This window comes from Mustela putorius, unplaced genomic scaffold (genome assembly GCF_011764305.1).
Source record: "Mustela putorius furo isolate JIRA1106 unplaced genomic scaffold, ASM1176430v1.1 tig00003845_pilon_pilon_pilon, whole genome shotgun sequence".
In the NCBI taxonomy this organism is placed as follows: Eukaryota; Metazoa; Chordata; class Mammalia; order Carnivora; family Mustelidae; genus Mustela; species Mustela putorius.
Genome location: NW_025421998.1, coordinates 22195770 through 22208163, shown reverse-complemented (window position 1 = coordinate 22208163; position 12394 = coordinate 22195770). Strand labels below are relative to the sequence as shown.

The 12394-nt window shown below is 35.6% G+C and overlaps 1 protein-coding gene across 3 annotated transcripts in view; it reads right to left on the bottom strand.

Moving 5' to 3' along the window:
• Positions 1 to 250: 250 nt before the first annotated feature.
• The window catches only part of PHTF2 (putative homeodomain transcription factor 2), a 118781-nt gene continuing 106637 nt past the window's right edge, over positions 251 to 12394 (bottom strand). For all 3 annotated transcript variants that reach the window (XM_004739606.3, XM_004739607.3, XM_013060580.2), the window contains 5 exons: positions 10945 to 11031; positions 8179 to 8334; positions 6894 to 6989; positions 3319 to 3444; positions 251 to 2686 (listed from right to left, as the gene is read on the bottom strand). In XM_004739606.3, coding sequence (XP_004739663.1) covers positions 2666 to 2686; positions 3319 to 3444; positions 6894 to 6989; positions 8179 to 8334; positions 10945 to 11031 — 486 coding nt within the window. In that variant the 3' untranslated portion in view covers positions 251 to 2665. The remainder of the gene's footprint in view (positions 2687 to 3318; positions 3445 to 6893; positions 6990 to 8178; positions 8335 to 10944; positions 11032 to 12394) is intronic.

Below are 12394 nucleotides of genomic sequence, written 5' to 3'. Positions count from 1 at the left end.
CAAGCAAAAAAAAAAAAAAAATTTAATGATATCATAGCATTTTGGTGATAACGACCTGCATGTGTATTATTCTTCCCTATTAAGAATCATAACAAAATTTTAAATGTCAGGGATTTTTAAAGAATTTATTTCCAGTCCCTTGAAATCTAAGAGTTATAACTAAAGTTCATGCTATAGCAAATACAAAATTACCACAGAAATTCATATGAATTAAAAATGAAAAAAACAAACAAACAGGAAACACCTCCAGTTTAACACTGTCAGCATAGAATATTTTATTTTAAACTTGCTGTTCAAACTTTCAAATACAACACATGTGGCAAAGAAACAACAGTTAACACACAACATCTGCCACAATTCTATCTTTGAACTGCCTTTTCTATATTATGTGATATGTTACAATTTCTTTCCATTTCTTACATTCATGGTATTCTTAAAGGCAGCAAATGTCAATATTTCTGCTTTGAAAACAGTTCCATTAATGTTTTGAAATTGCTTAAAATGACTTTTTTCCTTTTGGTATTCTACTGCTGCCCACATTAGTGACATAATTCATATTATTTATAGGTTGTTGAGAGGTATACTGTACTCAACAAATCAACTCCCAACTCTTAAGTTAAAATGAACTTCAATCCAAAACAAGCATTTTCCTACATCAGTATACTCAGCTACCTTTCTCAAAAATATTTCCATTCTGAAATAAGTTTTTTTTTTGTGAGATACAATAGTTTTATCTTTTATTCCTAACAGAACTCATGCTGTACTTTTTTTTTCAAAATATATTTGATATATTCTGTGCAAAATGTTAAGTTCTGTATAGGTATGTACCTTATTCTGAAAAAGTTTATAAAATATAATTCCTAAAAACAACCTCAACATTAGACAATAGAGGAAGAAGAAACATATCAAACAAAGCCTAATTATCACATGAGAAAATAAGTATGTTCTTAAAGCTCCAGTAATACATTCCTTGAAAAAACTCAGAATGCACTTTGGTCATTATTAAACATATGAGAACATAGGAAAGTAAAACAAATTGCTTTTGTTGTTTTTTACACAAAGAAAATACACTGCACAATGAGGCTGAATTGAGGCTGATCAAAAGGAATGGTAAGAGCAAAGTGATATTATGACATGGCTCTGTTCTCTACACATTCCTGATCTTAAGATTATGACTTGGGGATTAAAACTGCACCAATCAAATAAATCATTTACAATTAATTATTTTAAATTCCCTAAAACATGGTAAAAAAATGTGAGGATATTCAACATGATACACCTTGCACCAAGAAAATTCTATACTGTTTCAAATAAATTCTTTGTTTTAGAAACTAGATTCCCAGTTTAAAAAAAAAAAAAACCTGCAAAAACATTTCATGTTTCATGTAATTCCTAATATATTCTTGATTGTACAAATATAACAACTTAAAATCAAGGCCTAATGTAAGATACCATCATATTCGCCCTACTTACCTAACATGCCAACATGATAAATTCTCATTTGGACACTTGGCAAATTGCATGTGTGTGTGTGGCGGGGGGTAGAGGTGCGGGAGTAGGTAACTTTCCAGGTTAAAAGCATCTAAAATAGCCCTTATAAAATTGAGGGTGAGGGGGATGCACCAGGTTAAGTTTAGAGGATAGAATTTGCAAACTGAAGCTCTTTTCTGAAAATATGGATATAGTTTTATAACTAGCAATCAGAGGAATATTCTACTGGTTCTTAACCTTATTCTTAAGTTGTTCATTTGAGTGTGTATACACTATAGTGTACCATAGGGAAAAATTATTTTACTTGAGTAAACATAATGTACTTCAGTAATATCAATAGGCACTTCACTTGTGAGATGAGTGTATACCTCACTCAAAAGGATACCAGATCATGCCCTAGTACACTATAACATATCCCATATAAAGATACGCATTTAAAAGTAACAATTTTAAAAAGTGCACATTTTGAGCATGCACAGTTGGAGCTGTGCAAACAGCCCAGTGTTTCAAATAAATACAATTATTACTAGTTAATTTTTATCAAAATATCTTACAGTATGGTAACCATTTACAATTATTGCTCTATTAAGAGTTTTATCATCAAAGAGCACTTGTTGACCTGTTATGTAATACCATATATATTAATACTGAAGGGTGCATAACTGCAGCTTAATCAGTGTAGATCCTGGCATTGTTCCAAAATAATTCAAAAGAACCCTGACTGGATCTTGATTTACCAAAGAACATACTTTCTGTGTTTAGATGAATCCAATGCAATATTCCAATGTTAAAGACGTTTTCCTCAAGTAAGGCAAGTTCACGGCATCGATGGACAAACAGTACTTAGCAATGGCTTTGAGTCTCACATTTTGTTATTTTGTCAATTAGTTATGAACAATTACCAGGATCTCAAGTATCTGGATATCAGTTTTATCACCCTTGCAACAACAACTAAGTACATCAATGCTAAAAATAAAATATAAAGACTAAAATAAATGTAAAAAAACAATGAACACAAGTAAAATAAATATAAGAATTGCACAAGACAGTCTGATGTAAACACTTCGATTTCCCAGCTGAGACTCCTGAAGCAAAGAGTCAGTGACTGCTTTCAGGCAGCTTAGTTGGTACTCTTATTCTGGAAAAGAGGCTACATCTTCTTTTCTCTGAATTGTCATGATTTAATCTTCCACAGCTAGTGAAAAAATAATAGAAGTAGTAACCATTAGCGTCAGCTTTAGTACTGCAACTTACTAAATTACATCACATAATGCTTTTATCTATATTTCATTCATAAACAAGGGCAGGCTCTACTATTTTAAACTCCTTATCCCTGTGTTTTAAAGAAGATTTCACCTTAAAATAAAAAAGTTAAAGTCAGATTTCCCCTGCTTTCTTTTACTGGGAAGTAGCAGTATATACATACTTCTGGTTTAATATGAATAATCTACACCTTATTCACTAGGAGCTGTGTGTATGTTGGAGGATGTATGCATGGCTATGTAATAGATAATATCACTTTTGGCTAAAAAAAGAAATAGGGCTCTTCTTTTCCTTTTTTATCACTTAAATTAGATTCGGATTACATAAGTAAAAATAAATCCTTTTACTTATTCCATAAAAGAGTTCTATTTGTAGGAACACTGTTCCAAATTAGGAGTTCCATCAGCATTATAAACCAAGAATATTATTCATTCTCTTTGTACAGTATTATCAAAACGACTTCATCACTGCACACAGGAGATCTCAAAAGAGTGATAGGGTAAAATAAATGTCACAAAATATAACAGGGCACTATGAAATAAAAAAGCACTAGGAAGGGCTTACCTTTAAATTAAATCCAAGCAAGTCACTGATAACACCAGAGACGGCGGACAGGATGACAACCTGGGTGATGTTATAAAGCAGTGGATTCATTGTAAGCCCATATAATCTAAAGGGACTGTCCAATTCCTAGCAGGAGAAAAAAAATCCATGAGCTTGAAAACTCATTAAGAATTATCAGTTAAATAAATTCAGGGCAAAATAGAGAATTTTCAAAAAACACTTTCAAAACACAGTTTCAGGGGCGCCTGGGTGGCTCAGTGGATTAAAGCCTCTGCCTTCGGCTCAGGTCATGATCTCAGGGTCCTGGGATCGAGCCCCGCATCGGGCTCTCTGCTCAGCAGGGAGCCTGCTTCCTCCTCTCTCTGTCTCTCTCTCTGCTTGCCTTTCTACCTACTTGTGATCTCTTTCTCTGTCAAATAAATAAATAAAATCTTTAAAAAAAATAAAAAAAAAAAAAACAAAAAAAAACCACAGTTTCAAATTATGGGTACTTTCAGAAAGGATAAACTTGATTAAACTTGAAAGAAGTAGTACACCTCGTGGGTTTTGTTTGTTTTTAGAAGTGATTTTCATTAAAAGAACTCTATAACCTAAATTTATAACTCTAATTTCTGTCTCAAAAGAATGACTAGTAAAGTACTGGTTTAGCAGCTATCAAGAGGTTTGAAAACATTTTCTAAGATAAGAAGAGAATATGGAGGAGAACAGTATCTTTTTTTTCTTTTAAAGATTTTTATTTATTTATTTGACAGACAGAGATCACAAGTAGGCAGAGAGAGAGGAAGGGAAGCAGGCTCCCAGCTGGGCAGAGAGCCCAATGCGGGGTTCAATCCCAGGACCCTGGGATCATGACCTGAGCTGAAGGCAGAGGCTTTAACCCACTGAGCTACCAAGGTGCCCCAACAATTACTTTTTGAATATAAGAACCGACTGATTCAAAGATTTAATATGCTTTATTATTATGAGTTCATTGGAAGAGATCAGTCAAAAAGCACTTCTTATTCTGGGCCACTGCTAAAATATAGGATGCCCCATGAGTTTCTAACATCTAACATGTGGCCTTTGTTCAAGTGCCATTTTTTGTTAAAACTCGAAGGCAGTTCACCTTGAAATTTTTTTCTTTCTTTCTGCAATTCAACATTTATTCTGGAAATTAAACGCACTGTTGCATGGAAGCGCTCTCCCAAAACAGACTGATCAACTACTGACAAAATATGGTTTCATGGCTGGGACCTATAGTACGTTTTTAGAAAAGTGTTTTGTAATAAAGGAAAGTTACATATAGGAAGGAAAGTTTTGATACTTAAGATTCCCAGAATCTCAATCTTTCACCGTCTTCCCTTTTAAAATTATTTTGTGTGCCTTATAATAAAATACATATACAAATACATATGTGGAAGCTCTTTTAAACAAATGTGATCCTGAATCTCATATTTAACAAAAATAATGAACATGAGTTAAAAAAAAAAAAAACAAAAACTGGCATTGTGTACATTAAACACTGTAAAAGAAAATATCCTGATGAAAAAGATCAGTACATTATCTTGATGACAAAAATCACCACTGACTGGTAGAAGGGATAATTCAATTAACTTGAAAAAATGTAATTACTGTAAAATCCCAGAAAAGTTTAGACTGGGATTATGGTTCTTTCCTAAGCAGATCTGTAGTCCAACAATGAATTCATATAGAAGGCTAAATTTTAAACCCAGTTAGAAACAACCATGTTTTCTAGAGCCCACTTGAAAAGTGTCTGGACTAGGAACACTCAGTCTTGATGCCTCCTATAAGAAATGATGTACTGATTCTCAGATTTAAAGTTATAGGACAGGCCCTGTGTTAGGCTCTGGGAAATTAGGATTCAGTTCCTGAGCTCAAGGACCTTATAGTCTAACAGATATGCAAATAAACAATTCAACTGTGAGTCTCCCCCTGAAGACGGGTATATAAGAGGTACAGGCCCTAGAGGAAGGTGTTTCTAAAACTTCGTGGGAAGAGATAACAGGCATTCCATAAGACACATGAGAACATGCTCCTTTGAATCGCTACAGGTTGCTTAACATTTTAGAGCCTGAGTGCACAGAAAGAAGTCCTTCAAATTTGTAAAACCAGTTACTGAGGTAAGGGTCATTCTTGGTGCAGATTGGACTGACAGACTGGCACCAGCAAATTTAACTAGGGGAGAAGTGCATGCGCTGTGCAGGTGAGGAAGATCGCTGGCAGAGGGGAAGCAATGTGGAGGACAGGTTGGAGAGGCGGGAGACTAGAAACAGGAAGGCCTTGAGGGTTCAATGGATCAGAGCTCAAATGAGAGACAATGAGGGTCAGACCCAGCGCAGAGCTGACAGGGATGTACTGGAAGCTATTTGAGAGGTTGAATCAATGCACCTCAAAATTTCTTGGCAGTGAAGTGGGAGAGAGAGGGAACAATCGATATTAAGTCCTTAGTTTCTGAGTAGAAGACTGTGTACAACTCTGTGCGATCAAAAAGGATCATATTGTTGTGCTTTGTACTTTAGTTATTTCCTATTTCTCTACTCTGGGACTGAAGCCGCTCCTAAGTCCCATCCTGCCTGGCACAGTGCCTACACTCTGAAGACACCGCCCACAGAGACACCAACAAGCCCATCCACCTCTTCAGAACCTTGTCCAGGCTTAGGGTATGCTGTGAGGCAGTAGAGCCCATTAAGACTTTTTACCTGACTGAAGAAATAATCGTAGCACTGAGACACAGCTAATTTTGTACCATTCTCTGAACACTTACAAACATCTCTAAGAATTGTATTCAATTTGCTATGAAAATTAAGATTTTAAAAGACATTTTCTTTTAAGAGAGAAAAGCATTACCAATACTGCAAAGCAGTGCTAAAATATTTTATCAAATTACCTCCAAGGAGTTATTATTAAGAATTCAGATATTTTGAAATTATAATCTTTTTAATGGTTATAAGAAATGATCTAAAAATTCAAATGTTTACTGGTAATACATATTTATTATATATGTATTTCTACTTTTTAAGCTAACTCAGGCCAAGCAGAAGACTGCTTTCAGAAATACAAAATGAAAAAATTTCCAAGTTAACATTAAATTCTCCCTTTTTGAGGGGCGCCTGGGTGGTTCAGTCATTAGGCGTCGGCCTTTGGCTCAGGTCACGATCCCAGGGTTCTGGGATCGAGCCCCATATTGGGCTCCCTGCTTGGCGGAAGGCCTGCTTCTCCCTCTACCACTCAACCTGTTTGTGGTTCCCTGTCTCTGTGAAATAAATAAATAAATGAAATCTTAAAAAAAAAAATCTTCCTTTTTGAAATCTATTTTAAGTTCTAGGAGGCAAAATTTCCAAAGATGCCAACCTCTACAATACTTCAGACATTACTAAAGTCTCAATTTTTTAAAAAGTTATTAAAATTTCAAATTTGGATTACTGTGACTCATGGTATAAATGTGGTCAAATATAATTTGGAAACAATCTGGACAATCATAAAAACGAAACACAAGGTAGGATCTGCACAGAAGACTCAGATATAGTGCCAAGACAGCATATTCTACATTATATCCATTTTCAATTTATTTTTACCTTTAGCAGTTTAGTAGCCAGCTTTAAAACATTATTCACTAGTGTCAGTTCCTCTTTTTTATTAGGTTTCTTCTCCATTTTCAAGTAGAGGTTTATCTTTTTATAAAAAAGGAAAAAATAGTTTAAAAATACTTAAAATTACAACAGATACTCATTTTTAAAAGCAACTGAAAGATAGTTACTGAAATATTAACAGCAGTTCTCTGGTGATTAAGATAACAGAAGACATTAATATTCTCCTTCATACTGTACTGTATAGCCCAAATTCCCTACAATAAACATGGTATTTTATAATAAGAAGTCAAGAACTTTTTAAAACTTTTCAAGTATAATGAAAGCTGACATAAGAAAGGCAAACTAGATGTCATTATTTAATAACAGGTGAAACACTTTAGTCCCAAAGCCAAAGCAACCTAAAGAATGAGTGAGAACTGGAGTAAAGGAAATCAGTTGGTTGGTTTGTTCCTCTCCCCTTTCCTTTTGAGCTCCTGTAACAGGGTTACCAATTTTTATAAAATCAAACTATCCTTGAAAAAAGTACTAAAAAAGGTTTCATTGCAACATGGGGGGTTAAGGGGGTAGGAGAAGAATAAATGAAACAAGATGGGATTGGGAGGGAGACAAACCATAAGTGACTCTTAATCTCACAAAACAAACTGAAGGTTGCTGGGGGGAGGGGTGTTGAGAGAAGAGGGGTAAGGTTATGGACATTGGGGAGGGCATGTGCTATGGTGAGTGCTGTGAAGTGTGTAAACCTGACGATTCACAGACCTGTACCTCTGGGGATAAAAATATATCCTATGTTGATAAAAAATTTAAAAAATTTTTAAAAAAAGGTTTCATTGGCTGTAAGTTTCTTTGAATAATTCCTATGAAATGGAAGGAAACTGTTAAACAAATTCACACAAAATAAAGTTAACCATCAAAACTACTATGCTTTACCCTTCCCATTGAATAAAAAGTCATACTTATTCAAATATGGCTGTGTCACACTGCAAAGCAAATATATTCCACTAATGGTTTAAAATTCATCATTTCTATAAATAGTACTTCCCTCTTGTCAAATAAAAGTGCAACAGAAAAACAGCAGATCAGATTTGAAATCTGCATCAAGTCAGGAGCACTGAAGATGAGGCTTGTGTTCTATCAAACTTCAAGTTTTGCTTTGTACACAAATGCAATCTAACAATAGGTTCCTAAAAAACTTGAAGTAAATGAAAAAATTTGTAGTTTAATATGTAGATTATAGACATTAACTTGTAAGAGAATAAACATGCATTCTCACCTGTTCAGTAAGTAATATTGAGGTATTGCTATATTTTTTACTTGTTTCTGATCCAAGGGTAACAAATCTTAGGAGAAAAAGCGTTAACGAGATGCACCAGATTATTAGTTCCCAATTGTAGTGACAATCAAGGAAGATCTCGTGCACATGAAGCAACTAAAAGTGTATGAAAAAGGGAACAGGAAGCAGCAATATGATTCAAACAATTTCTTTTCAAAAGGAAGTAACATTTTGTTTCATACAAATGAATCATGAATGTAGTAGTACATTTTAAAAACATACATTTATTATGGAATATTTCAAACACATAAAACATAATCAAAACCCATGACTGAAGAGGGTGTCTTATTCCTAATTTAAAGTAAATACCCATAAGGTAATAAATATCATATGAACAAAGTCTGCTCTAATATTTGAAAAATATACTTTATCAGATTAAGAACAGTACTTGCCAGTATTATGAATGTCCACTGAAATTCACCAATTTGTTTTCTGCATCTGTTGAGATGATCAGATGTTTTCTCCTCCTTTAAATCAACTAAAGGAGCTCAAACCAGATTCAGGGATTTTCCAAGTTGAAAGTCTTTGCATTCCGGGGATAAACTATACTGGTCATGGCATATTTATTGTTATTAAGTTGCTGGCTTCATCTTGCTAGTCTTTTGCATTGACATTAACAAGGATAGTCTTTTGCATTGACATTAACAAGGAAAATTAGTTCATAGTTTTCCATTTTCGTACTTTCTCTCTAATCAACTGGTACCAAGATTCTGTTAGTTACCTAAAATTAGTTGGGGAATATTCCTTTTTTTCTATTCTTAGAGGTTTTGTGTAGGATTAGAATTAGCTGTTTAGGGGCACCTGGGTGGCTCAGTCATTAAGCATCTGCTTTCGGCTCAGGTCAAGATCTCAGGGTTATGGGATCCAGTCCCACATCAGGCTCCCTGCTCAGCGGGGACTCTGCTTCTCCCTCTGTTCCTCCCCTCTGCTTGTGCTCTCTCTCTCTCATATAAATAAAATCTTTAAAAAAATAGAATTAGCTGTTTATTTGAATAATTAGCAAAATTCAACTGTGAAACCACATGGGTCTAGAGGATTTTTGTTGGTGGCAAATTTTTAACTGAATCACTGCTGCTTTATAGTTATAGTTCTCCTCAGATTTTCAATTCTGTTTTTAATCAGTTTTAATAAATTATGCATATGTACAAAATTGTCCACCTAAGCTTTCCACTTTAATGATATAAAGTTAACTTATATTAGCATTCTTTTTTTTCTAAAGATTTTATTTATTTATTTGACAGATCACAAGTAGGCAGAGAGGCAGAGAGAGAGAGGAGGAAGCAGGCTCCTCGCTGAGCAGAGTGCCTACAGGGCTCGATCCCAGGATCATGACCTGAGCCGAAGGCTTAGCATTCTTTAAAAAAAGCTTCTCAACTGTGCCAATGGTTAAATAATAGTCTTTTTCTTTTTCAATATTTATTATTTGTATGTTACAAAATTTCCAACTGCATGAGTTTTCTTGCTGCTGTCATTGCTTCCTACTGTAACTGCGTTAGTTAGATCAAGTGGCCTATATGGTCTGAGCTGAGAATTACTTTTGTACAGGTACATGGGAAAGTTTTATAAACTGTCCTTGTGTCTGAAATGAATATGTATTCTCTATTCTTGGTTTTGCTTCTGCCATGTATCCAGGAACCTAGGACCACTTTTCATATTAACTTCTTGACACAGAGGTTATAGGACAAGACATGTAATGTACAATTTAAACCCTGAACCTTAGAGGGTTTATTCTTAGAGGAGAGACTTATGCCCCCCCCCCCACTCTTGTCAGTCCAGGCAGAGAGTCAGATGAACTTTCTTATTGTCCTCCTGTGCTGGAGAGCATGCTGTTTTTCTTATTCTACATTTTCACTGAGACTGTAGTCCTTTAAAGGGGTAGCATGTATAAGGAGGTATGCAGGCTGAGGCCTCATCTTCTGTTTTCTCTGGGCATAAAATCTCAAGTCTCTAAGATACTAAGATTGACAACGTACCTCACTTTATCCAAGAGCTGCCACAGGATTAACCCATATACTTAATTACTCTGTTTTTAAATTTTATCTTCATGTTTGGCATCTTACTGTCTTATAAACTCAGGTATGTATGTAATATGTATATTAAAAAGTTTATATATGTATATTAAAAAGCTGAGGTTTTTCCTCCCCCCAGCATTATATAGTGCTTTAAAGCATAAGAATCTTCAGATAATCTAGTATGTCATATTACTTGAAATGGAAGTTTAATTTTATAACCTAGAATAGCCTGAGATATTTTTGTGCTTCCTGACTAATCTTGGACAATGAGAGTTTTCAGAGCCTGAGGCAGTCAAGTCACAGTGACAATCCAGATAAAAAATGAAAGAATTAATACTAAATGTGAATAAAGCAGAGATTCATAAAAACAGTCTGAAACAATCTCATAATTCTAGTTACTCGTAAGTTTGTTTTGGGAGGTAAAGATAACCAAGTGAATAGTGGATAAAAACTAATTACTATATATTCAATCAACAGAAATCTGAGAATATGACAGCCACTGTTCACGACACAGAGATAAACAGACCCATTTACTCATTCTACCGAAAAAAAGATGAACGGCAAAAAGTCAATTTTAAACCTGTAAGGCTTGTAAGTATTATTACTTTGGTTGTGTATTATTAGAAAGCCTTATGGAGCTAAATAATTAGAGCTGTGATTATCTAATTTTTACACATTGGGCAAGTCAACTCACCTGGGCACAACAGATAAACACAACTGATATAGTCAACAAGAAAGCAGATGAAACTATTACATCAACTGATCGCTGAGGACCTCGACGCTGGGGGAAAAAAAGGGAAAACACTTTTAAATATATTTACTAATTAGCAGCTAAGTCCATGCTTTCAATTAGAGTGCTGATCCATCCCTGCAAGTTGATCGTAACTTACAGTGTCGAAAATATACCTAATTTGTCAGATGAATTTTAATTACAAAGTGTTACTATTTCCTGAGGATTTGCAATACAGTGAAGATGGTGAACACATAGCATGGAATTCTTGGCATAATTTCCACATTTTTCATTTCATTTCATTCCAAATATTTTGTCAAACACTAATCATTTATTCAACAAATGTTTCTTGAGCACCTGCTCAGAATGAGGCCCTGTGTCAGGTACTGGAAATACAGCAGAGAACAAAACAGACCTGGTCCTTACCTTCATAGGAACTAGCCGAGAGCCAGACATCAAGCTTATAACCACAGATCTATGCGATCAATTGTAATGAGTGCTATTAAAGTAAAGGTAAAGGATGCTTTGAGAAAACTGGTAGGAAATTTGGTGTAAGTATCACTTCCTTAGGGAGATCTTTCCCAGCTCACACTCCTAACTCTTAATCAAGTTAGGAAGATAGCTTAGGAAGATCTCCCTGATAAAGTGGTATTTACGCCAAAATAAGGTGCCAGGGCACGATGGCACATGGCAGTGTTCCTGGCAGAAGGCCACGCAAGTGCAAGAGCATGAAACAGGAAAAATAATATTGCAATTACAGAACTGAAGCAGTCTAATATGGCTGGAATGGAGAGGGGGAAATGTTTCAAAATCAAATGAGAGAGAGGCTATCCTCAAGAGCTAGGTCATGAAGGGCACTATAGCCCCTAATCAGATTTTGCTCTTCAGCTTAATAGCTACGGAGAAACTCCAAGGAGTTTTTAAGAATTATACGACAAAATCCACATTTCGAAAACATTGCTGGTGGCAGGCTGAGGAATGTACTGGAAGGAGGGAACCTGAATGCAGGGAGGCCAAAGAAACAGGCAACTACAGCAGCCCAAAGCAGATAACTGACAGTTTCAGTTGGTGGGGGGATAGGAAAACAAAGAGAAGCAAATGTGATAAGGAAAGGCTGGCTGAAGACAAAGCAAAAGCTGACACCCAGCAACCTACCCCCACCCCCACTCCTGGGTGGCTGACACCCAGCAACCTACCCCCATCCCCACTCCTGGGTGGGACATATTATGACATTCTTTAGGAATGGCCCAACTATCTTAATAGCTTGCTAAAAAGGGCAGAATGACCTTGGCCTCTGGTATCTCCTAGGTTCTCTTTAGCATAAGAAAGTTCTACGAAACCTCCCACTTCCCTACTTCCCCCACCCCCATGGTACAGTACCTGCTACCCCTCACAACCCCCGGGGCAGCAGCTC